Source organism: Paramormyrops kingsleyae, chromosome 4, assembly GCF_048594095.1.
Source record: "Paramormyrops kingsleyae isolate MSU_618 chromosome 4, PKINGS_0.4, whole genome shotgun sequence".
Taxonomy (NCBI): Eukaryota; Metazoa; Chordata; class Actinopteri; order Osteoglossiformes; family Mormyridae; genus Paramormyrops; species Paramormyrops kingsleyae.
The window spans coordinates 30,870,094-30,895,950 of NC_132800.1; the positions used below are offsets into that span (position 1 = coordinate 30,870,094).

The window sequence follows — 25,857 nt, forward strand, 5'->3', positions numbered from 1 at the left end:
TCCGCTGCAAGATTGTTCTGTGTCCGTGGCAAGACGTTTTGACTGAGGGGGAAAACAGAAATATGTAGGCTACGTTTTTAAGTTAAAAAATGTATTTTGATCAAAATGACCGTCAGTATTCGACAAGGTGTTGACCTGAACTTCACGAGACACATAGCAAATAAAGTTTTTCAAGAATATAAGTTGAAGAAAACTCAAACAAAGCAAGATGTGTACACAGTAAGAATTAAATTACAGGAATGAGGAGTCATCGCTGAGTCTTAATCTTTAATTCAAGCACAGAACTGCTTTTGATGGATGTATTTGCCTCACGTGTTTGTATACGTCAGTAGCGTTTGATGACGAAGCGATGATCAGATTTCTACGGGAAGAACTTAATTTCACGATTCCTTCACTTTTTTTCTTGTTTTCTTCTTTTTGTAATGTCCTGGAGATAATTAACATTCCAGAGGGTCAGAGAGCGGCAGAATACTGAGTTCTTGAATAACATCCGTGTTTGTTATGATTCGGGAGATGTGTACACTTCCCCTATATATTTTTTACATATACTTTAGTCACTTTACTGATGATACATGGACATGCAATAAGAGAGAGAGAGAGAGAGAGCATAGGAGAGGGTGGCGTCAGAGACACACCCCTCTCTCCTGCTCCAGCATGCTGTATCATGCACGCTGGCGCCCGAGGTTCTAGGAGAGCACTCACTAAAGAAGATTAGGTCACTGACAGGAAGACTCCTAAGCGAGAAACTACAGTGAAGAAAACAGTATATTCTCCGACCTCCCGTATTTCGGTAGAGCGGTTCTCCATTGCCCACCTGTTCCCATCCTTATTCGTCAGCCTTCCCGAACCTCATATGCGGCTGGCATCACTTATCAGAAGATCTCCCTTTCCGACGCTCGCCATTCCGTGTCTTAGCTGATCGAGTCTCTTCAAAGGCAGGCAGTCCTTATCCCCAGAGCAGCGGTGAGTCCACATAGTATTGCTTCTTCTCTCCGTCTTTTTCGGTTCCCTCACTCCTTTGCCTCCCCTTACCCTCCTTTCTGAGTCTGTAGATGCGTCCCGCTCTTCTCGGACCTGTCTGCCCCATTCTACAGCAAAACTACGGGGCTCATGGCAACTAATTATTTCGGTATGCGTTTTTCGTGGGTCTGGTTCTAACATCTAAAATAAACCGAAGCCTTGGTGATGTCAAGATGTAAAATGATCTTTTCCGCTATCACTGTTTTTTTTTTTTCCCGCTATCACTGATTGCCGAAAGGAGATAACAGAAACATTGCATCACAGTATTTTATTAATTATTGTCTTCTGTTTGTCCATATTTATTGTTACACCAACACTAGTGGCAAAAAATTGTGGAAACACTTAGCATTTTTGGTGTTAAGTTTTATAGATCACTGCACGAATATCAGCGATAATGTTTATAAACAATCAAAGAATGTTACAAATATCAAACACTGGACGATTAAATAAGTAACTGGAGCAACAGCTGAATAAAGTACTGCAATCTCTAAACATTGGTAGTGTTTCCACACTTCTGGCTACTAGAGAACTTTGTTTCCTTTTTGATATTTTAATATTTGAGGTCTTGATAGACTGGCATTGTGGATTTTCCATGACACACCACTACTAAACTGTCAATGTTATCGAAGTATGATACCAGTAAATGGCCAGTCGTTCTCTTGTATGGGAAGCACCACATCCGCTGTAACACGTGTAGCAATCCACAAAGACAGGAGATGGGGGTCATCTCTTCCCCAGAAAGGCAATTTTTGACAAGGAGATTTCACAATTAGGGATCACAGGCACAATGGTACGATGCTGTTTCCACTCTGCATGTTTTAGCATGTAACGTCTTCACTTTGCCAGTGCTTGCAAAATGACGTCATATACATTTTCTTTGGGTATGTCAGCAGTCTTGAATTCATACACATTTTCAACGCATCACTATATTAGGAGATTTTTTTCCTGCTTCCTGTGATTGTATATGGATACGGATCTCAAAATGTCAGGATAGGGTGGCAGTGTGAAGTACAGTCATACTGAACTGGATGTCAGCCAGATAATGATGTTGTTTTTACAAGTGAAAGTATTTTTCAGATGATCATATTGGGGCTTAAGCCCGTCAGCTTTTCCTATGAGAAAAATCTGAAGATTCTTACAAAGAACATAATCAGTTAAGAGGTTTCCTCAGAAAGTATTCTGGGTTGTGAACTTTTTAGCGCTTCCTGTCAGTTAACCAGTGACTGATGTCAGCTGCTGCCCTAATTTCTTCGCCTCCTTTTTGAGTAACTTCTGTATCAAAGAGACAATGTGTTACCTCAAGCGAGAATATCTGGTACAGGTGGGCATCAGATGATGTAAAATTCAAATGAGGACCTCGAAAACAGTTATATCATCGGTTTGATCTCAAGTTTCGCTAATACGCAAAAATGTAACAAAAATGTGTTTCCATTTTTAGCTGCCCCTGCCAATTTTTGCTGCGTTTAAGATGTCCGTTACTAGTACAGAATGTCCGCCTGCCGTCATATATATCCCACACCTTGAAAGGCATCATTTTAACTGGAAAGTCAGCATTTTTCGCTTCGCATGGGGGTGGTCATAATGCTTTGGCGCGTCAGTGCATATGGAGAAGGAAATGCATTTATTTACTGATAATTCCTTAGGGCCTCTATGGACACTGACACAGGCGCACAGAATGTATTTATGTGGCACAATGTAATGTAATGAAAAAAAACATTCTCTGTTACGCTGTAGCTTTGGATTTGGTTCGGGTTATGTGTCTGTACTTGTGGGTAATCCTGTATTTGAACTATTAATGTACGGGCCAGCCAGAGAAAAAAAACCCTTATCGTCCAAAAAAATATGTAAACATCAAGGATGAGTTGAGCCTTCTTCCTTAAAGAATATCGATTTATCTACTGATAGATGGACTTATCTTGCTATTATTTCATACCACAGTGATGGCCAGAATTGACACCACTACCGTCTTCGATTCCTTTATCTCTACCACGGTTAATGAGACCCTCAGAGCCAATGAGAACACGACGAGGAACCGCGTCACCACTGCAGTGGGTGCGCTGATCCTCAGCTTGACTTTCCTCATCGGTGTCCCCGGCAACGCCTTCATCATCTGGAGCATCCTGGCCCGGACCAGAAAGCACTCCATCACCACCATGCTCATCCTCAACATGGCATTCGCCGACGGCTTCCTGATGGCTCTCACCATCATCTTCATCGTCTACCTGGCCAAGCGCAACTGGGTGTTCTGGAACGCCGGCTGCCAGCTGCTCTTCTACTTGTGCAACGCCAACATGTACGCCTCCATCATGCTGATCATGCTGATGAGCCTGCACCGGCTGATGGCCGTGGTCTGGCCCCACCGCGAGAGTGCCTTCACCAGCAAGAGGATCATACGACGCCTGCTGCTAGGGTTTTGGATCCTGGTGCTCGTGATGGCGGTACCTGGCTATGTTTTCAGAGGGAAGGCGCAGGTCAACGACACAAACGAGAGCACACGTGAGGAGTGTATCCCTATACACCCGAAAAGCTGGCATGTGAGTGTCAAAGCGAAGGCTAGGGGGTGCCGGCGGGGACCCTCTGCCCAGTTCTGCTTTAACCGTCCTTTGTCTCCTGCAGCTGATTTTCCACTACTTGTTCGAAACAGTGGTGGGCTTCGTGATCCCCTACACCATCATATTGGCCAGCTATGTGTGCATCCTGCGTCGGCTGAGGCAGACCAAGTTCCGTAGAAGGATCCGGAGTGAGAATCTCATCCTGATCATCGTGGTGACCTTTTGCCTCTTCTGGCTGCCCTACCACATTTTAAACGTGCTTCAGGTATGCATTGGCGTTTCAGTGTGTTTGTGTGTAGATTGGGTAATTAAGAGTATGGTGGAAGCACATGAAGAGGTAAAAATGAAGATCACTGTCCTCCCAATGACCACATGAAACCTACCTGCAAGCACAGGCACATGTATGATAGTTTGCATGAAAATGAATGAATATGTCTGCAGACATCTGCGACATTGTTGGCAGGATTTCTGGGTTTCCGAGTTCAGTCCCCACAGAGGGTCACATGGCTGATCACATGGTCTCATCAGCCAATTACACAGCTCCCTGCCCCATAATACCCACCCCCAAGTCTGAATGTGGGGAAACAGGGAAAATAGGAAACATTTTGAAATACAACTAATTCATTCCATATACAGGGGCATTTGCTTTCCATTTTAAAAGAATAATGTGGTATGGGGTGGGGAGGAAGCCCTGGAGGAGAATAGCACAGATAGTTATACTGCCATCTGGTGGAGGGAGGTTTGCTGATCTTAACTATAAAGGCTTATTGATTGCTAGCATTCATACATATGGCAGAATCTGTGTCACCGCGAGGTGTAGTTACATTTCTGGAGATATGTGTGACAGGCTGTGGCATCAGCGATGCCATACTGGCGACAAAGATTCCATGGAGAAGTAAAAATCAGCCTTAATGCAACACGCTTTTAATTCAGTTTGAATCAGCAAACATGCAGACATGCTAAAAAGACCTTCATTTAAACGAATAACCAACGACATACCAACCAAGGTGCAACATCTCTGAACAGAGACGTTTTAGTTGTGCTTTTGAGATTCAGTGTCTAGAACTGAGATTCCAATTCTGGCTCATTCGACACATTAATTCATGTCATTGACAGAAAGCAGCTTGTAATGAAAATGCCAACTGGTTTAATTCCTTGCTGGAGTTCTGCAACTGAATCATTAAAAAAAGTGCTGAAGATGTCCATGCGTGCTTCAGGTTGGCCGTACTGCAGCCCTAACCCTGACTAACCTATTTAATTCAGAGACCAATGATCAGTGACATTTGTTCTCCAAGGACCACCAGTGACAGGGCATGCGATGCTACCAGTTCCAAGTCATATGTTGTCCAGTTTAAATATCTAATTTCTCCTTTGTGAGAATTTGGTTTGTTGCTTTTTCACTAAGCTAAACCACAGTGACTTCTGCCTGACATTTATCCATATTGAGCAATTGTCATTTTCTTCCCCTACAGGTTGTAATTGAAGTGTTTTGGCCAAAAAGCAGGTATGAGTACAAAGTAAAAAGAGCACTACCTCTACTGTTTTTTTGTGATGGTTTTAATTTGTTTTAATGATGATGTCACCCATAGATGGCTAGGCCTCTCTGAGTGACTTTGAGATTAACAGCACGCTTGTTAAGTATATAACAGAGTTCTAATAGCCGCTCTTTTGCCTCAACTGTAAACACACAGTTTTAAAGACACCGCCCAGAGCTGTCGTTTCATTACCGCCTCGCTGGCCTTCGTCAGCAGCTCCGCCAACCCCGTGCTCTACACCTTCGCCGGCAAGTCCTACATCCATAAAAATGGACTGTCCTTCATGGCGAAGCTCTTCGAGGGCACGGCACTGGACTCCGAAAGCAGGAGGAATCGGAAGGCTAGTCGGGAGCCCCGAGATCTGGCTTTGGAAGAGAAGGAGGCTGACTCGTCCTCCACCAGTGCCAGCATCAACACGGAGAAGAACAAGATTTAGCCCGAGGCTGGTAACGGTGGTTTCTGCCCATGCGATGCAGATCCTGCTCACACAAACAGTGCTTGCGATCTTTTTTTTATTTTACGCCGTCGCTCCTCTCACAAGCATTAACCCGAATGCATATGTACTAGGGGTGTGAGAATCTGTCGACCCATTATGGTGAATCGGATATTAAGGTTGTGATTCAATCCATCTGCCTGTAAAGGAGAATCAATTTTGGTGGGAAAATAAACATAAAACAAACGCCCTCGCGTTCACATGCTGCGGCTAGACTAGGGTGACCAGATAATCCATGTCATCCCGGACACGTTTCCGATGCATCGAGTTCTTTCATTAATAATCGGAAATGAATCCCTTCGGGAGCAACGATTTATACCCCTGTAATATGCACGTTTATGCAGTTTATGTCCACCAGGGGGTGACAAAAATCAACAGCCTGGAGAGAGATAATGTTGCCGTTCTATGGTTTTATCACCAGATACAGCAGGTGGACAAACCAATGGAAACACCATGAAAGAGGATTTTTAATCTTTAAATAAATCCCATTTACATAACAGTAGGTCATCATAGGTTCAGTGCCTATTAGCAGCATCTGTCAGCTGTGAAAGGGGTCTGACAATTAAAACTTTGATGCCTGAGTTTTCAAAGCAATATAAGGCAACAAGCAGCACGCAAAGAAAATTAATAGTCTGCAGCAGAATTACAGGTGCAGCAGTCAAAAATTAGCAATTTTTTTTTTAAAATGTCTCAAAAATGATGACAAGCATATACCAACCATGGCCAGGCAAGCTACTGTAACAGGGAGAGATGGACACTTAACAGGGTAGTTGTAGCACAAAACACTACAAAAGTGTGGCCCCAAAAATAGTCACAGATATGAGTCAGCATGACCCAGTCTCAACATACAGGCAGATAGAAGTCATGATTATCCAATAGGAATGCTCCTTACCTAAACCCTTATGATTATCCAATAGGAATGCTCCTTACCTAAACTCTTACTTGACGATCATTACTTCTAACTTAACTCACCTAACTGAGAAATTCTGCTTTGTGGAACACCCCCAGGTGTAATGAGCAGAAACATGGACCCCTGAACAATGGAATACTGAAATATGGTGGATTAACTTATCTGGGGGCCCCAGGGTGACATCATTTAGCTAACGGCCCCAAGTTTCCTGAGGCGGGCCAAGGTCTTGATGTTTGACGGGGACCTAGGCTATAGCATATGCATTACTTCACCCTACTGGACAGGGTCACGTTTGGAGAAGGCCCATCGCCATCTCAAACATGGTCGAGGAAGCGTTATGTTAAAGGTCCCCATTTTCTGGGCGTCATTAGGTCCAACAATTGCTGTAAGATTGCATAATAACCAAGGAATATGAAGGCTGTTTTACAGGACCAGGTGAAATCTATGCTGTCGACACTATTCCCAAGTGATGGATCCATACTCCAAGAGTATATCACACCCCATACACACTGCTAGACTAATTCAGTCGTGGCTTCATGAACACCAGGACAAAGTCTGGATAAGAACTCGGTGTTTGGTGCAGGCGAGTCTCTAGCTATTGAAAAGATCAGGGGTTAAATCAAGTTTACCTGAGGATTGACATTTCTTTTTTCAAGAAAGATTGGCATCGGGGCTAAAGTACTTGGGGCTATACTTAAAATACTCGGGACTATACTTAAAATACTAAGGACTATAGTGATCGGACCTAAGCACACCCATGGTTAGCTATTGATTATTTTGTCCATCCCCAGTACATCTGCACGTATATGTATGTATGTATGTATTTGTTACACACATATTTATGTGTAATTTATTCTGAATGGTAACGTCTTTGTGTGCATAGTTGCATTTCTGTTGGGTGCCACATTGCATTTTTTGAAATCAATTGATTTTTTCAAATGTTTTTAATGTTTAATGTTTTAGTGTGATAAGACCTGACTCTGGGTGTGGAAATCAAACTCAAAACCAAGGGTGTAGATTTTGGTATGGATAGTGAGGACGTGTCCCTACCAATATTGAGGGAGCAATGTGCATATTTGGGGGGTTGGGGGTCGATTTTGTCTCCCCCAATGTTGAAACCCTCCCTACACCGTTGCTCAAAAGAGTCTCATTGGATCCCCATTTGGTGCGAGTCTGAGTTTTAAACAGCCTTTTTAAAATAAGTAAACAAGAATAAAAGCTCTGAAACCTAATAGGTGACAAAGACGATTGTAAAGATGAAGAGGAATTAAGTGTGTGAGCAGTTGTGTGTTTAGGTTCAAACACCTTATTTTGCTAGGTAGATACATTCCTGATCTGCTGTGAAACACTGGTGTGATCTGTAATGGAAAGCAATTTGGTTTTACCAGTGGCACTAGATTCCTGTCAGGGGAAGGGCACTGAAATGGGTGGGGCATTTGAAGAGTCAAAAAGAAGGCTGTATTTTCATTCTATTATGCACACAAAATAAAAAACACCATATTTTCTTAAATCACTAAGTAACCACGGCTATTATTTCTGTGTATTAATGGCATTCTGGGACTAAAATGGTAGTTACATCACATATGTGCATTTGGGAAAACTGTAGTCAGCGTTCTATGGTTGACATCTCAAGAGCCAATGATGATGGGCGGGCACCCAGGGGGCTAATCGGATTTCTGAGGAGGCGTGGTGGGCGGAATCATCATGTACTGTGAAGTAGCTCAGTTTAATGACAGTACTTATAGTGCTACAGGCAAGGCTGTAGAACCTGATTCAGTAACTGTCAGCAGAATGATTCCAGTGAGATGTCTGGCTGCGTAAATTGGGGGGCGGGGGAATGAGGGCCTCTAAAGTGTAAGTGGACTGAGTGTAATGCAAACATAGATGGTCCGATATCCTGGCCTTAAGGAAAAGTGATATTAAGCCCTTTTTAAAATCACTTGTAATGGCGTGTTAATTTACACGTTTACACAATACGATCACGACAGTGTGGCGCGGTGGTTTGCACTGCTGTGTCACGCCTTTGGGACTTGGCTTCTAGCCTTCATCAGAGTGCCCTGTGTGGAGTTTGCACGTTTCCTCCAGGTACTCTGATTCCCCCTCCCAATCCAAAAACATGCTGAGGTTAACAGGAGCTCCCACATTACCCATAGGTGCCCGTGTGATACTGTGCCCTGTGATGGGTTGGCACCCTGTCCTGGATGCTTCCCTGCCTTATGCTTGTAGCCCCCCCCCCCCCCCCGTGACCCTGAACAGGACAATCGGCTTCAGAGGATGGATTACAAAGGTATTTCTCTACCATACTTCATTAGGGAAGACATTTGTGGGGTACTCCCTCACATTACTTCTGGCATCCTCACACTAACATCAGCCGTAGTCCAAAGCTGCCAGCTCTCACACGTCTGGCGTGACTTTCAGGCTCAAACGCTCAGGCAAGAAATCTTATAGCAAATCTATATTATTCCATTATAAACCTAAAATTAGCTACACCAAAAGCGTTGGGGTACTTTGCAAACCCTACAGACTTTTTACAAGGTAATAAAACTGTGACATACATGTAAATGCGTGTGCATGTGTGTGCAGACACATCTCGAATTGAAAATCTCACTCCAGCCAGCCGACCATAGTTGGCCGCCTAGTCTGTGAAAAATAAATCTTTGCACAACCATATCTGCTGCTTTTCTCCTCCAACCAACATGTTCATGTTCGTGCTGCTCAATGGGAGGTCATGTGTCCTGGACTTAAATAAACCTGCCCACATTGTCTGCACCAGGCACTCAATTTCCAGACCCTGGTTGGCATACAAACCGAAAATTAATCTGGGCCTCGCGATCGTAGATCTGTGGTTCACATTACAGGAGGGGGGGGGGGGGGGGGCAAAGGGGAGCTGGGTTCACCTGAAAGGGACATAAGCCCCCTTGAAATCCTCCCCCGAGGATTTCTGTCCACTTTTGTGTTATAGGTTATATTTTGTTGTTTTTCTTGTACATTAAGGTTCCTGAAATAAAAATAATAGTATAAATATCTCAGTGCTGTATGTTTATTCGCTCATTACATTCCATTTTCCGAACATCTGTCTCCAACACAATTCTGTGTCTATTGCTGCGGTGTCCATCCATGCATGGTGGCCTTGCACTTAGTTAGATTTACATAGCCACCGATACTCCTCATCATTGACTGGGTGTGGTTCTGTTTCCCAGAACCAGAGACCAGCCTCCTCTCTTTAGTTGTAATTAATGGGTTTCTGTTCTGCCGTGTTTCTCGTAGCATGTCTCCCTTTAATAGTTTGCCCTGCTTGAACTCTCTTCTGGTTTCGTTTTGTGTCACGGGGGCGGGGCGTGGTGCAGGCAGAGAAAAGAAGGTGATGACCTACTTGCGGCTCGGAGACAAAAAGGGTTTGTTAACAAAATAGAACACAATGAGGAAGGCACAAAATAAAAGGACCGCAAGGGGTCAAAAGAAAACAGGAGAGATAAGAATCTAACAAGAAATCATACAACAAATACATTGGGGAACTTAGCAACACAGGGAACAGGACTGAGTACCACAACAAAGTGACAAACACAGGAACTAACTACAACTGCCTACAAATTCAATGACCCAGGGAAGAACAAAAGCAGAACAATTACTTAAATATATAGCTAACGACACACAATGCAGAACAGGTGAGAATCATAACCAATTAACCAATCACAAGGGCTCACGGCAAGCAAGGAACAGGTGTGGAATATTACAATTAAACAGCACTGGAGACTATGGCAAACTAACAAACAATAAAGGTATAAGTCAAACAAGGTAAACTGAGTAAACAAGGACAAGGAGCAAAAGACAAGGAACCAACTGCAATACAAAAACACCAGGGAAACCAAAAACCACCAAACAAAACAGATGAGGCTTTGCTCCTAGCCAGCTTTGAACCTGCAAGTCACAGGTTCCCAATCCGAGCCACACTCTGGCTGAAGCGCAAGTAAGAAGAGAGAGGACAGGATGGCCAGCACCACCTACTGGCCAAACAGGAAGGGAACACGAAGGGCAGGGTAGGATGGGTGCTGACGCTGACAATTACCCTGTTATTGACTGTGCTGCTGCGCACTTGAAGGCATGCACGTGCATGTGAATTGGGAAGGTACGGCACACACCAGAATCTTTGCCCCCTCCCCCAAATGCCACTGCGTAATTCAAGCCCCGGATAGATCTCAGTTGCCAAATCCAGTTGGCAAAGTCTACTGAGGGAGAAATATCAATAGGGTTCCATGATATTTACTTCTGGCTAAGAAGATAAGACGTGGGTTTTGTGTCACCGATGCATGTAATTTGGACCACTGAGAAAAACAGTCAAGTAGCCTTGTTCTGCTTTATCACCTGAACTCTTACCAAACTGCTGAGTGCCTGAGGGTCGATGCATCAAGCCTGAATGTTTGAGCGCTTGGCTGGATATTAATATGGATCATGTTTTATTCGTCAGCCATATTTTACATATGAAACAGTCAGCCAATGATTTGCTTTTAAAATTTTCATTGTAGCTCAGCTGCAGTCCTGAATGGAGAAGGGAGGTAAATCATGAATTCATCTGGGGAAAAAAAAAATCTTAAAATATCTTACGGAAAGTTGTGCTTGTTTGGTGCAATGAGGCTCCCAACACGCTGAGGTGGGGTGACGAAAACACCAATAAAAGATAAAGCGATTCCATGGTTACATCCGGTGGGCTGTGACCCAAAACTGTGCCGTGGGAAAATTGTCAGTGGGTTGTGGGGCACGTGTGATGGAAAAAAAACAAAACGTTTACACCACCTTTTCTAATGTTAGACTTTCCAACTTTCCCCCTCCCCTGTTAGCAAATTTTACCTCCCGTTCAGTAAATTATGTGGATTATATGTGTGTGGCTCAAAAATTAAAAATTTTGGATTGTGATTTAATGACCAGAGGGAAAATGTGAGCCCTGAGACCAAACCACTGATTCAGAGCGAACGTCGCTCACAATCACCTTTTGTGACTGCGATGGGAAACATCGCCTGCAGCTCATTTACCCATTTCCTCATACCCCATGTGTCAACCACAGTCTCTTCAGTTGCACTTTCACTTGCAACAGTTTAAAAATTTAGTGTGAGACAAAAGAAACTGCTACAACGTGCAACACTGGACTTTATGTTAGCCAGACGGCAGGAAATTCTTTCACTAAATATCTATGGTCAGGGCAACTTTGTAGCATAATAGTAGAATATGTGGATATAGCTACAAATGGGATATACTGTAGAAATGCTTTTGTTGTACTTTTGGAATTAGTCTTGTTGGCTTTGGGGATTATATCTTTGCATCTATTGTAATATTTTCATTTTGTATGTTGATTTATAGCAAAATTTCACTTCCTGAACTCATTTATTAACTACTTCTTTGTGCACATCATAGCATATAATATTTATTCGAGCATGAAGCTTGCTTTTTTGCAAGCATGTTGTTCAAGTTGGGTTAGTTTGTACTTCTTTCAGACTTTTATGTTGCCACTATATTATTATTTTTACATGTTTTTTTTTTTATGTAACCAGCCAAGATCGCCACAGGACCATTTTCAGCATACTTTCCTTTGATATCATTTTAAAATTTAATGAATGCTCATCTTTATGAGAAATAACACTTCATTTTTAAGGACCAGAAGAAGTTTTACATTCACCTATGAATTTATCCTTGCATGGGGGAGGAATAAAACTCCAAATTGCCTTTATTGCGACATCATATCCTTCACATATAGCTGCATATGTTAAGAAACATTGAGGCTTCCCAGAAACAACCCAGAGCTTGAACTGACACCCCTCTGTTGGTCAATCAAAGTGTGATCTTTCTCTAACTGTGAACAGGAACAATTACCTCGGATGACAGAGCTCACGCTTCTGAGAGTGTGACTGGAGCGTCGAGTGAGAGCGGTGAGTCACCGTTTCTTTAATTACCTGTAAAATTAAGGTGACGATGATCAAGTTCCACAAACTGAAACAGCAGGACGACATGACTGAGCTGTTTGAAGTATTTCTGTACAGATGCTAAAGAAAGACTCAAAATGCGTGATGTTCAAAGTATTATGCTGGTTTTATAAATATGAGTAATAGATTTGAAAATGTGGGTCTAAGGTCAAATCTTAGATTTTCAGATTTTCCTGTAAATAATAATTCTAATTGTATGAAATGAACTGGTTTGACTAGAGTAAAACCTAGTGGTTCAAAGAGCTACAATACAAAAAAGGAGGCACCTGTTATTCAACTTTTTCTGAAAACAGTGTTTTTCTCCAGTGTTTTGGGTTTATGTTGCTAGCTGGTAAATACAGAATGAATAAAAATTCAGGGTATTTTTTTACCCCATACAATGGGGGCTCATTCCATTCAAACACAAACAAGCCCGAAGATCAGAGGGGTGACCTAGAAGGCGAGTTCACAGCTTAGCAATGGTTTTTGAGACTTGCAAATTCTCAGCTCACTTTTAAATGGGACATATTGCCAGGGTAATGCACGCTGAATGCCTAACCAGAAGGATGTACTATGAAGTGGGTTTACTGGTTTAGCAAGGTTTTGGGCTGACTTCCAAGTTTTGGGCACTACTAATTGTTACTCACTTTTAAATGGGGTACACTGTCACAGTTATTTAGACTTCACGCCTAACCTGCTCCGAGTAGGTTAGCGCTGCGGTTTGGATTACAGCAGGTGTAAAAAGTCTGCCCTTTCACCGAAAAGAAAATACACAAACTGCCCTTTCGGGAAAAAATAATAAAAAAAATATCATAGCCTATAGGAGCTGCCCTTTGACTGAATAGGTGGAACAGGCAATACCACTGACCATAGGGACTCGGGCTTTTCTCTTAGGGGTGCAAGGAAGGTAAGAGAGTCCAACCAGTCATTCCCCCAGATAAGTAAAAAAATGCAATTACATTTGCAATAAATTATTATTACATACTGATGTGACTAACACAAGCCACATTTTCAAAAATAACGTATATGTGGATATATATCATTTTAAAGGTCCACAAGGATGTTCAGTTGGCTGACTTCTTCCCCACAACTAACTGCCACCTTAGCACAGTGTTACCCAACGCTCTCCCTGGAGACCCACACAGGGGACTCCCAGGGACTCCCAGCTTCCAGTAGGCAGAAACGTGGACTGCCTGGGGTCCCTGGGGACTGGGCAGGGAAACCCTGTCTTAGCAGGTCCTCTTCCTTGTTCTCCATCTCTCTCAATAACCTGCTTTCATCATTACTTATTTCCTCTTGCACTCAGCTCCTTCTTCGTGCTCAAAATGGCGGATGCCAAGGAGTGTGTCGATGGGATTAAGGCATATGACAATACTGGTTTGGAGCTGGTCCCAACTTCCTGCTCGCAGGATGCGGTGCACCAGAACCAGCCCCCACCATACATGCCACCACCCTACCCAATGACTCCATACCCTCCCCCGATGCCCCCAGAGCCTGGATTCATCATGGACCCACCCCCCCAATACTGGCCCAAACCTGAAGAGCAAAACCCACCAGCGGAGACTGAAGGTAACAATACAGGAGCACTTCATCTTAATTTTCTTGAAGATTTGGAATAATAACCATCCATGCTGAACTACAAGGGTAAAATTATTTCCTTGCAGTGACCAGCATGCCGTCAGAAAGAATTATGATTGTACCGACCGCATTCGATGACAAAACCACCCGCAGAGCTTTCATTCGGAAGGTGTGTCAGCCCGGCGTTTCGTTGAGAGGCGCCACTGATTGTTGAGGAACCTCTGGCATTTCCTCGCCCTACATCCTGCTGTTACAATACTTTCAGTACTTAACCTCACTTGTGAAAGTCACGTTAAGTGCTCACTTGTGTTCACGTGTTTAGTAATACTTGATCACCCGCCTCTGGTTGGCCTGTTAAAATAACCGGAGCTTCTTCCCTTCACCAACCACAGGTCTTCTGCGTGGTGACCCTCCAACTGCTGGTCACCTTCAGCATAGTGTGCGTGTTCACCTTCTCCCAAACAGTCCAGGGTTGGGTGCGCAATAACCTCTGGGTGTACCTGAGCTCCTACATCGTGTTTGCGGTGGTGTCTGTCTGCCTGGCCCTCTGCAGTTCCTTCAGCAGGAGCCACCCCTGGAATATGTTGGGGCTGGTAGGTAACACACTCTTGTTTAAGCCCATAAGATGCTGCTAACCGCCCGCTAGGTCAACGTTTCCCCACCCAGTCCTAGGGGACCCAGTGACGGGCCACGTTTTTGCTCACTCCCGGCTCCCATCTGTGGGTCCCTGTGGACCAAGCTGGGAAACACCGTGTTAGGTTACGCTCTTTTTTTTCACCCCAGCAAGACACTGGCTTATTCTAGGCGATGAGCTAAAAATAGAAACGATGATGCATGTGATGTCACTTCCTGTGCTCCCAGGCGGTCATCACTCTGAGCCTGTCTTACATGGTCGGTACTGTGGCCTCCTACCACAACACATCAGCTGTGATTATTGCCATGGGATCCACACTAGTCATCTCCTTCAGCATCGTCATCTTCTCAGCCCAGGTATGCTCCACAGCTTCTGCCGGCACAGGACGACACGGAGATACTCTGCGTCCTTTTATCCCCATAATTCCTTGGGTTTCCACCCGCAGTCCGACAATATGATTTGGTGAACTGGTATTTGTAGACGACCCCTAGTGTGTACGTGTGTGCCTATGACATCCTGACATACCAGCTAAGGTGGCTCTAAGGTTGTACCCTCTGCTTCTACAGGTAGGATCCTGCTTCACCCTAAACTGGTTTAACTATGCAGGGCAAATACCTAACTGTACTATAGCCAGGACTTTTACATTCAGGTCAAACATCCTTAATCATCTCGCCACCTGCTGGAACTCAAATGAATGGGTTCTGCTCTCCCCTAACCTCACCCCTGCACCCACAATAGCCAATCTGCCATTTCAGACTCGCGTGGACTTCACTCTGTGCAACGGAGTGATGCTGGTGCTGGCGATGACTCTGCTGATGTTCGGCTTCTTCTCCATCTTCTTCTACTCCTCGGCCCTGCAGATCGTCTACGGCACTCTGGGAGCTCTCTTGTACTCCTTGGTGAGTGAAATATCGGCTTATCAACCGCAGTTACGATCAGACCGGCATCGAGAGCCTCAGCGGTCGACCGCTATTTAACCATTCGGCTATTGACAGCCGTTGGGGTAGAGGGTCGGCTCGTCACGTGAGAATAACTGTTCTGGCCCAAAGCAGAGTCCAGCCTACCCAGCTATCCGCCTTGCTCTCCTCCTTTCCTCAGTTCCTGGCTGTGGACTGCCAGCTGGTCATGGGCAGAGAGAAATACGGCCTAAGCCCAGAGGAGTACATCTTCGCTGCTCTCATCCTCTATCTGGACATCATCACCATCTTCCTCTACCTGCTCATTCTGTTTGGAGGCAGCTCTAACAACTAGGCATGCGTGCAGACCACGCACGCACGCAGACCACGCACACAGACCACGCACACAGACCACGCATGCAGACCACACACGCACACAGACCACGTACGCACATACACACAGACCACACATGCACGCACGCACACAGACCACACATGCACGCACACAGACCACACACGCACGCACACAGACCACACACGCACGCACGCACAGCACGCACAGAGAGTGAAACACACGGAAATGTGCGCACACAAAGACCGTCAAACATTGCATGGAAATCTCTGCTTTAATGCTGAACAATTTGCAAAGCAGGTCCAATACTTGTTAACAGCATTTAGCAAGTAAGCATTAGGCCATCATATTTTGCATAGGCCAATTAAGATGGTATCTTTGCAAACAAATGTTAACTTCCTGTTACCTCAAATGTATCAAGAAAGGAACCACGGACCGGAAAAGCTGATCACAAAATAAACAATATGAAACATTAACTACAGCCACAGTGTCTTTCCTTGTGACGACGCGTGTGAGAGTGATGTCACTTCCTGTGCCTCATCTTCACCACAATGAGGGGTAGTTGAAGCGCACCCTAAGCAGGTACCTCATGCGTGACTGGGCAGGGTTGTACACGATAAACTCGTTGTACAGGAGGGAGTAGCCTTTGCCCTGGCCCACCGCCGTCTTCACTGTTGGGCCCATCGGCACAGTGACGCCATCCCTGGGGGGGGAGAGAGGGAGACGGCAGTGAAACGGCGCTCGCACCATCACTGTAAATGTAACACCCCATTCGGACGGAACGGAACTGGATGGATGGGATAAATGTTCCTGCCTGGAAAGAAGGCGGTGCGACACGGACAGGGGGGCCCAGCGGGCCCGTCTGCCCCCGGCCCCCCGATTACGCTACAGAGCAACTGCAACTTTAAGTGTCCTACTAAAAAATAAATAGATGATGCTTTATTTGCCATCTGCACAAGTAAAGGGAAAAACCAAAATCATAATATAGTAAATAGTATATAATCGTAATCGGAAATAGTGCAACAATCTTAACCCCTACCCAGCCCTAACCTAAACCAAAAGTAACCAGACAAAATATAAGACTTCAGGCATTTTTAGTTTTTTTTGATTGCATTCACAGATTTTTACTGAGTTGCAGAAAAAAGTCCCAAAAAGGTAAAAAGTTACAGGTTTTTAATCACATTGTGAAGAATTCTTGTCCTCACAATGTAATAATTACAAAAACAGCCACGCACACATGCATGCACATCTGGTAGTGAGCAGTTTCATGTAGGAACTATTTTCTTTCTACCGAACTACGAGTACATACACCACAGTTGCTATGTTTTATTGTTGGTAGTTGATGGAGAAGCTGTTCATTTGGGTCAAAGCTGCATTCATGCATGAGCGCTCTGGCGCGAACTTCTGCACAGTGATACGGTTGGTGTGTGGAGTTCAGGTCATGATTTCTGCTAAGACACATTGCTGTTGAATACTTCAATTTTATTTTTTTGATGCTTTAATCACCACAGAAAAAATGCCATTCAGCCTCATTATATTCATATGTCTACAAAACTAGGCAACTCCCAGCAGAGCAACCTAGATAAATTGACTACAGGCTATTTGAAAAATACATTTTTTGATTTTTGGGTGAACTGTCCCTTTAAATAAAGAGGAAGAACAGTGCATTACTGACCTCTTTTCTCCTGCCCCATCCTGCTCTCCCCAAGACACACACAGTCACACACAGGTGAGTGCAAGCTTGGGGGGGGGGTCACAGTGAAGCGTCAGCCACATACGGCACCCAAGGAGCTGGGGGATAAGGGCCTTGCTTAAGGTCCCACGGACATGTGACCGTCTTGCCGAGGCTGGGACTCAAACCGACAACCTTCTGATCACAGGCACAGAGGGTTAGCCCACTGAGCAACTAACCACCCCGTCTTAATCTTTATCAGCATTTTAGCTCGGGTCTCATAGTTATAAATGGACTGGCCTGGCCACGAACTCACAGTGTGACGGCGTTTCTCGGGTCGGGGGAGGTCTGACCCAGGCCCTTGGTGCTGTGTTTCCCCGCAGGCAGGCGGGACGCCTCATAATCCGCCGCCAGCAGCTCGTTACTGTCACCCAGGGCCACCTGTTCACAGCAAACGTCAACGTACATTTCCGGCGGAAAAGGCCAGAGCAACACGACTGACTTTCAAGCACAAAATGAAGCCAGCGGGCACCACACGCTAATTTACAGCCCCGGCTCGTCTAGGTGTATTGTTAATATATGGCTACATTAGCAGAGCGCAGGCTCCTAGCAAAGACCTGGGACTGAGCGTGCAGACGCATGCGGCCGCAGACGCATGCGACCGCAGACACCGAACCGCACCTCACTGAGCAGGAGGAGACCCGTATTGTTCTTCTGGTTGGTGAAGCAGTAGTTGGCGCTTTTCGATGACATGTCCGCAAAGTAGATACCCTTTCCGAACTGGAGGGAAAGAGGGGAAAACGACAGAGAGGAGAGAGACACAGATCCTCTACATCAGTGTTTGCCGATCCGGTCCTTGGGGACCCATAGACTGTCCTCCCAACTGCCAAATCTGATGTGTATTACAAAGACAGGTGACAGGTATGGCTGACGATGGTATCTAAGCTGGCCCTCCGCTGGCTCACCATGTATCCAGTGACGGGAGCCTCTGCGGGGGCCACTCGCAGGCCGTGGCTCAGGATTCCCACCCAGTTCGAGAGCCGGGAGCCATGCCACAGCAACATCCTAGCAGGAATGGGGGAGTCAACACAGAGCATCCTCTGACCAAACAGGCAGTTTGCTTACGACCAGTAAGATCGGGACAGGAAGAGGGATAACGACGAGAACAGGGCCAGTGTTTCGCAATCCGGTCCTGGGGGACCCACAAACAGTCCATGTTTTTGCTCTACCGGGAGCTGGGAGGGAGCAAAAACGCAGAACGTCTGTGAGTCCCCAAGGAACGAGCTAGGAAACACTGCTCTGAGCAGACACTGTGTAAAACAGAGCAGTGGCCAGAGTCCACTGGATCAACTAGAATTTGATCAGAAAATGGCACCTCAAAGATGTAAAAAAATTTTGCTATGCAGATAACGATCAAAAAGATGCTTAAAAATAATTTTCAGTTCAAGAGTGTTGAAAATCGACTGCAATCGACCCAAATAGTGAGATGCACATACCGGTTATGCAGCTGCGCAGTGAAGCGTTCGCTCTCCCCCTCACGCTCCACTGCGAAGATGTTCAGCACCGTCATGGTGTAGTCATGATGGGTCGTGGCGTGCGTGGTCTGCAGGTACTGCTCTATCACCTGCGGAGGAAGGGGCGGAGACTGAGGCATGCTGGGAAACCGCAGAAAGGCGGGAGAAGGGGCAGAGACACACACTCGGGAAAACAGACACACCTTGTACTCGTGGCTTTTGGGTGACAGTGGCTTCAGTTGGCAGCGCAGGGAGCGGTACTGTCGGTCCAGCGGGTGATCTGTGCTGTCCATACTGGACTGCACCATCTTCACTGCTATCTCTATGTCGCTGAGGGCCTGTCAGCAAACAGTGCATCAACCCGCTGAGACAGACCAATCGCTCAAAATGCACATGGGGAAATTCTGCACAAAGGATACGTTCACAATAGGAACTTCACTGTCCAATTCTGATTTTTTGCTCAGATCGGATTTGTCTATCTGGATGGTTCACATTCATAATTACAAGTGACCTGTATCTGACTGTATTGTGAATGTATCTGTTCTTTGAAATCGTTCGCCTTTGCACATTTGGATAAGTCATCTGTATCACTAATAACAAGAAAATGCTCAGTACATGCGTATAGGCAAACAAATTACATAACTTCCGATCTAATCGTTCACATTCATGTCGCATGGCAACGAACTGGATACATATCTGATCTAAGACCACATCTGAAAGTGACTCAATTTTGATTAGGAAAGACTGCAACACTGCCTGGGAAAAAAGAGCAAAGAGCACTGTTCCGTTATCAGGTACATAGGAGTATCGGTCATCACTGTGAACAGAGACAGCATCCCCCCTTCGTATCACTGTCTTACCTCCAACAAGGTGATCTTCTCCTTCAGCTCCTCCTCTGTCCGAATCAGTGGCGGCGTGCGAAGACTGAGACACAAGGATGGAGAAGCAACAGCGCAGTCAGGATGGTTACTGCCCTTTAAAACTAATAACAGGACTCCACTAAAGATTTAGACCAGTTAGGGCTCACATATCTCTGTCAAAGAATGAACACTTGAAGTTCTTCAGCTGTAAGATTTGAAGTCGACAATGATTATCAGGCATAGCATGAAGCGAACACCTGGGAACAGCCCTATCCCAGGCTGAGCATGGGGTGAACACCTGGGAACAGCCCTATCCCAGGCTGAGCATGGGGTGAACACCTGGGAACAGCCCTATCCCAGGCTGAGCATGGGGTGAACACCTGGGAACAGCCCTATCCCAGGCTGAGCATGGGGTGAACATCTGGGAACAGCCCTATCCCAGGCTGAGCATGGGGTGAACACCTGGGTACAGCCCTATCCCAGGCTGAGCATGGGGTGAACACCTGGGTACAGCCCTATCCCAGGCTGAGCATGGGGTGAACACCTGGGAACAGCCCTATCCCAGGCTGAGCACGGGGTGAACACCTGGGAACAGCCCTATCCCAGGCTGAGCATGCTCACCCTGGAGGTGTGACGAGCCTTTCCCTGGCTAAATGGAGAGTGTCTTCCTTACCCAAAATCGTGTGGGATGCGGGTGTAGAACTGGTTGCAGGCTTCCATCAGCTCCTTGCTGCTGCCCTTCTTCTTCAGGCACTCCTCGATCCTCTTCAGAGATTGATACCCCGCCTTGATTTGCTCGACCGTCAGCTTACCTGCAACACCAACAAGCAGCAGCAACCTGAGTCTGCATTCACTGATTTACCCCAAAACCTACACAGACTAAAGCTGAACACATGGAGGAACCTGCATGGCCTAGAACAGCAGCCCATGTGTGAATGTAAACAGGTTGGAAAAAGAGCCAGCTCTGAGGGTACAGAACCAACACCAGGCGCCAACAGACCCAAAGGAGCCTTCTTAGTGTCGAACTTCATCTCCAGGACGCTCTCCTCCATGGCCTTGATGTCACAGATCAGCTGTAGGAGGGACTGCACTTGGCTGTCGAGCTGGCAGGGCCGTTTCTGGGGCAGGGCCACCTCCTGAGTCCCCTGAGTCCCCTGGCTCTTCTGTTCGTCTTCCTGGGGGGGCAGAGGAAAGCATAAGGTACAGAACAATAAGTAACTAAATATAAGGGTGGTGAAGGCTATAGTTTATTTATGTAGCACAATTCAGACACAAGGCAATACAAAGTGCTTCACAGAGGCTTATGGATACATTAAAAATCGAAAACATTAAAAATCACATTTAAAAGCCAACAAAAACAAAAGCCTAAAAGTGAAGTCAAATGAATGGTTAAAAACTAAAAAGAAGTTACATTGTAGTTACAGTGTATGACTTAACTGATTTAATGTATTGGAAAGCTGCGGACAAGAGTGATGTTTTAAACCCTGACAGTGTTAACAGACCTCAGGTCTTCAGGAAGCTTGTTTCACAGATGGGGGGGCATAGACACCAAAAGCTGCTTCACTTTGCTTGGCCCCGATTCTGTGAACACCAACTCATCCTTTCCTAGATGACCGCCGGGGTCTGGATGCTTCATAATGTTCAAGTAAGTCAGAAATGTATTTAGGCCCAAGGCCATTTAGTGCTTTCTCAACAAATAATTATATTTTTTTTTAAATCAATCCTGTGACACACAGGAAGCCAGTGCAGTGATTTAAGGACCAGTGCAACATGCACTGTTTTCTTAGTGTTAGTCAGGCCTCTGGTGGAAGCTTCCTGGATGAGCTGTGGCTGTCTGATTGCAGGATGAACACTAAAGTAACACAAAAACTGAGGTCTGCCTGCCTTGCTGCTGGCCATGTAGTCCATGAAGACCAGGTCGTACTTCCCGGCCACTTTCCGAAAGGATGCCCGGTCGTCCCAGCAGTTCTTCGTCTTGTCAAAGAACCTGAAGCAGGAGACCGCAAACCAACGTAAACCATCGTCCTTACTGACAAACGCATTACAAACCACACCATTAATTAACAAAAAAACAAACAAAAAAAAAAAAGTACTTTTGTTTGAAGGTGCTCATGGCCTTGCCGAGGTCTCCACCAAAGGTCATTAAAGTGTGCTGTCCGACCTTCCCAACTGGCAGGGGGGAGGAAAAGCAGAACAGGAATAAGGAGAAGGCAGAAATAAAAAAAGAAGATATCAAAGAATCTGGGTATCCCGTCTCTCCCTCCCTTCCCCTACGTTTCTTGCATAATGCTCAGTGTGTTTAGTGTTTAGTAGACTAATGTCGCTTGAGGTTATATTCCTTTAAAACTTCTCTCTGCAGATCAGGCAGGTAACTGTGGTAGTTAAATTTGATGAAACTAGTTGAATCAGTTGTCCACCTTTCACGAAACCATCAGTGTTCCCTATCAACTTTTAATTTCAGTTTAGAAAAACTGATATTTTGTTAAAAACGGGCTAACGTACGTCAGTCGTTCGGAGATTAGGACTGCCCTACACCGTGCGCCGCACACTGCCGTGACTTTGTAGGTGAGTGAGTGCCTTGTATCGGATGACGGCAGCAATAGGAAGCCAGTGGAGGGAGCGTGACAATGGCGTGGGGTGGGAGAACGAGGAAAGGAGAGGATATGTTGAGTGTCGTCTGCATAGCAGCGATATGAGAACTCATGTGAGGATATGACCTCAGCAAGAGATCTAGTATAGAGGGAGAACAGAAGAGGACCAAGAACTGAGCCCTGAGGAACGCCAGTGGAGAGTCTGCGTGGAGTAGATGTGGATCCCTTCCATGTCACTTGATATGTCTGACCTTCTAGGTAGAAAGCAAACCATTGCCATGCTGAGCCATGGATTCCAAGATTCATAAGGACGGACAGGAGAATCTTATGGTTGACTGAGACAAATGCTGCTGAATGTCAAGGAGGATGAGGACAGCTGACAGTTTAGTTGCTCGGGCAGCATTAGCTTCTCAGTGACAGCAAGGAGGGCAGTCTATGTGGAATGTGCCACTTCGAAGCCAGATTGGTTAGGGTCATGGAGGTTGTTCTGAGAGAAAAAGAGATAGTTGATTGTAAACTGCGCGTTCAAGGATTTTTGAAAGAAAACAGAGAAGTGATACCAATCGGTAGCTGCTGTCTGAAGGATTCAGAGTGGGTTTCTTCAGGATGGGAATAACCCTGGCTTTTTTGAATGCCGTTGGTACATGACCAGATGTTATGGAGCTATTAATGATAGGGGTGAAGGTCTTAAGAGACTGTCTGAAGCATTGTGGAAGGGATTGGATCCAGTGGGCAGGTGGAAGGATTACATGACGAGATGACTTGCAGGATTTCTTCTATTGCTAGATTGGAAAATCGAGCCAGCAAAGGGGAATCCTTAATGTGTAGTGTATAGTTGGGGTGGGAGAGAAAGTCTGAGAGATCTGATCAATCTTGTCCTCAAAGAAGTTAGGGGAGTCTTCAGTGGTCAGGGAGGATGGAGTAGGAGGAGTTGGCGGGTCACGTAAGGATGAAAAGACGTTATGGTGTTTGTGAGGATCCTGTGCAGAGATTTCCAGCTTTTCCTTGTAGAAGGTCATCTTAGCAGCAGCCACATTAGAATATGGACAAAATAGTATGGTAAGAACACATATCTATGTCAAGATGTGATGTGATTTTATCAGTATATTGTAACCAATAAACGGTTATGACCACCAGTTGTCTGGGCTTGGAGAAACCATAAAATGACCTATTTTATGTTTCCATTCTGCTTACCTATTAAAAACAGCTCTCTGATCAATTAAAGGAAAAATGCAATAGTACAAGGTAAAGATTTGAGGGCCAGATTAAATAGTAAAATAAAAGCATGTCGCAGGCTATATGAAACTGTATCGGTAGTTTGAGACCCCTGGCTTTAGGACTGGTGGTGGAACCCAGGCTGGCCCACCTCTCCCCCAACGCATCCACACGCTGTAGCTGTCGCTGCCGTCGTCCTTCAGAAGCTGAATCAGGTAGTACTTGTTATTATTAAACTGAAGGTTGGTCTGCAACGCAAAACCACACGGACATGTTAGGAGACGGGTCACATGACGTCTATATAATCCAGGCAAGCATCTCCAGAAAAATAAATTAAATCTATAAATTTTACCTGGTTAAGCATAACATCATAAACATCATCACCACTGCTGTAAACGTGAGCCTGAAACATACATAAATAAAAAGAGGAATTAAAGAGGTGGCGCCTTTAGGACACTGTTATTTGCATTTAAAAAAAGTCAGGATGTGTGCAAATCAGCAAAACCTTACACCAAGTATCTATGTGAACAAATCTCTCCGTCATGTTCTACACACTGAATCAATAATAACGAAAGAATTAAAACCAATCAAATTAAATGACTGAACAAGACCGGATCATATTTCGGCTGACTGGAGCCAATCAGGAGCAAGCATACTGAACATAATTCCGAATACAAGCTAATCAAACAAAAGAGATGAGGAGGGGCAGCTGGTAAGGGATTTCATCACCTTGCCGAGTTTGGCAGTACATTCGGAGTCGACCGGAGCTCTCCCCTTCATCACCACAGTCTTAACGACTTCTGAAAAACACAAGACACTGTCTATTAACTAAGAGTCAGCAAAGAAGCGCACCCATTGCCATTATAATGTGCTGTGGCACCTGTTTTTGGGGAAGAGACTTAGTTGTATTATGAAAAATGTCCCTACATACAAATGGCTATCAGCGATCTTAATCACATTTTCTCATATCATGATCATATTTGTACAAACTACTATTCACACCTCAGGAAACTCACAGGCTTGACAATGTATGGACTGCCAGATATAGCATTCTGTGTGTCTTCACTAGAAGAAAAGGTTCAATCTTAAAGACCATTCACCTTTTTTCTCAGCTCCCTCACTAGGCTCCTCTTTGATTTGCTTCTGTTTCCTCACCCTGATCGACTTCTTCTTGACAACTGGTTCCTCCTCATCCTCCTCTTTAACCTGGGCAGAGTCTGTATCATCAGACCCCAACAGAGAATTAGTAAGGTGTGTACGCCACTGAAACCTCTTAAGAATTGTTTTTATAGAAAAACGACAGAATTAAATTCTCCTTAAGCTCAATGACGCTAAAGTCTATTAAAAATGCTTCTTCAAGCGAAAATTAATGTAAAATACATATAAACTAATAGGTCATACTTGAGAACTTAAACAAAAATTCATAGTTTGCATCCCACCCATTCATAAGTTTTCTATACCCGCTTATTCTATGCAGGGTCGCGGGGCTCCAGACCCTCAATTCCAATATATTACAATACAAAAATACAAAAAAGGTACAATACACAAAAAAGAAACTAAATAGAACACAGCATGGACACCTTTTAATGAGATGTAATGGGTGCAGCAGTCCCTTAACTTTAATTACTGACATAAATAATAAAAAAAACCTGTAAAATTACAAAATACAAAAGTGTAGAATTTCTATGAATCGTCACATTATACAGAAATCGATTTAAATATTTGTTTTACTAATAAAGTAAAAAGGTAAATACCTGAGTTATTTTCTTCATTTTTTGGGATTGCTTCGGTTTTCTTGCAGGAGCTTCTTGTACGTCTCATTTCACGACGAACAGCTATCATACGTTATATGACGATTAAATTTAACAGTCTAATTAAAACTATATAGATGCTATTTGTTTGTAATCTGAATATAGCGTAATAACTGTAATCTGATTTGTATAACTTAAGAGAGTTCGTTGCTACGAAAGCCGGAAGTCTCAGACGCGATTTGTGGAGATCGGGAGCAGCTTTTGTTTGGGTTCGGACAGGAAAATTGTCGGTGTTGTGGTTCCGATGCTGTTTTATTGGTCAACAAAGGACTG

The 25,857-nt window shown here is 44.8% G+C and overlaps 3 protein-coding genes across 4 annotated transcripts; 2 read left to right on the plus strand and 1 right to left on the minus strand.

Annotated features, from left to right (window-relative positions):
• The first annotated feature begins 654 nt into the window (after positions 1–654).
• On the plus strand, positions 655–8,020 carry ltb4r2b (leukotriene B4 receptor 2b). Its single transcript, XM_023832547.2, has 5 exons — positions 655–963; positions 2,959–3,554; positions 3,637–3,837; positions 5,045–5,076; positions 5,264–8,020. The coding sequence occupies exons 2-5, from the start codon at positions 2,961–2,963 to the stop codon at positions 5,541–5,543; spliced, it is 1,107 nt and encodes a 368-aa protein (XP_023688315.2). The 5' UTR covers positions 655–963; positions 2,959–2,960; the 3' UTR covers positions 5,544–8,020.
• A 3,598-nt stretch (positions 8,021–11,618) lies between these two features.
• On the plus strand, positions 11,619–16,397 carry LOC111854531 (protein lifeguard 1). Of its 2 annotated transcripts, XM_023832554.2 has the most exons (8): positions 11,619–11,698; positions 12,363–12,428; positions 13,768–14,030; positions 14,126–14,208; positions 14,432–14,632; positions 14,901–15,029; positions 15,429–15,572; positions 15,772–16,397. In XM_023832554.2, the coding sequence occupies exons 3-8, from the start codon at positions 13,787–13,789 to the stop codon at positions 15,922–15,924; spliced, it is 954 nt and encodes a 317-aa protein (XP_023688322.2). In that variant the 5' UTR covers positions 11,619–11,698; positions 12,363–12,428; positions 13,768–13,786; the 3' UTR covers positions 15,925–16,397. The 2 variants fall into 2 exon arrangements, with proteins under 2 accessions (XP_023688322.2, XP_023688321.2); XM_023832553.2 differs by lacking the exon at positions 11,619–11,698 and having other exon boundaries at positions 12,279–12,428.
• Positions 16,177–25,826, minus strand: parp2 (poly (ADP-ribose) polymerase 2). Its single transcript, XM_023832631.2, has 16 exons — positions 25,528–25,826; positions 24,874–24,990; positions 24,503–24,573; positions 24,126–24,176; positions 23,925–24,021; positions 22,061–22,136; positions 21,852–21,954; positions 20,968–21,142; positions 20,641–20,779; positions 19,968–20,031; positions 19,311–19,445; positions 19,090–19,217; positions 18,559–18,658; positions 18,275–18,373; positions 17,910–18,034; positions 16,177–16,624 (listed from the first exon to the last, which is right to left on the minus strand). The coding sequence occupies exons 1-16, from the start codon at positions 25,613–25,615 to the stop codon at positions 16,465–16,467; spliced, it is 1,728 nt and encodes a 575-aa protein (XP_023688399.2). The 5' UTR covers positions 25,616–25,826; the 3' UTR covers positions 16,177–16,464.
• Positions 25,827–25,857: the final 31 nt, after the last annotated feature.

Coding starts and splice junctions, on each gene's coding strand:
- ltb4r2b (XM_023832547.2), top strand. CDS start 2,961: ATGGCCAGAATTGACACCACTACCGTCTTCGATTCCTTTATCTCTACC. Junction 3,838..5,044: donor ACATTTTAAACGTGCTTCAG/GTATGCATTGGC, acceptor CTTCCCCTACAG/GTTGTAATTGAAGTGTTTTG. Junction 5,077..5,263: donor GTGTTTTGGCCAAAAAGCAG/GTATGAGTACAA, acceptor GTAAACACACAG/TTTTAAAGACACCGCCCAGA.
- LOC111854531 (XM_023832554.2), top strand. CDS start 13,787: ATGGCGGATGCCAAGGAGTGTGTCGATGGGATTAAGGCATATGACAAT. Junction 15,030..15,428: donor TCGTCATCTTCTCAGCCCAG/GTATGCTCCACA, acceptor CTGCCATTTCAG/ACTCGCGTGGACTTCACTCT. Junction 15,573..15,771: donor GAGCTCTCTTGTACTCCTTG/GTGAGTGAAATA, acceptor TCCTTTCCTCAG/TTCCTGGCTGTGGACTGCCA.
- parp2 (XM_023832631.2), bottom strand. CDS start 25,615: ATGATAGCTGTTCGTCGTGAAATGAGACGTACAAGAAGCTCCTGCAAG. Junction 22,137..23,924: donor GTGGATGCGTTGGGGGAGAG/GTGGGCCAGCCT, acceptor CCCCCCTGCCAG/TTGGGAAGGTCGGACAGCAC. Junction 19,218..19,310: donor CCAAAAGCCACGAGTACAAG/GTGTGTCTGTTT, acceptor CTTCCTCCGCAG/GTGATAGAGCAGTACCTGCA.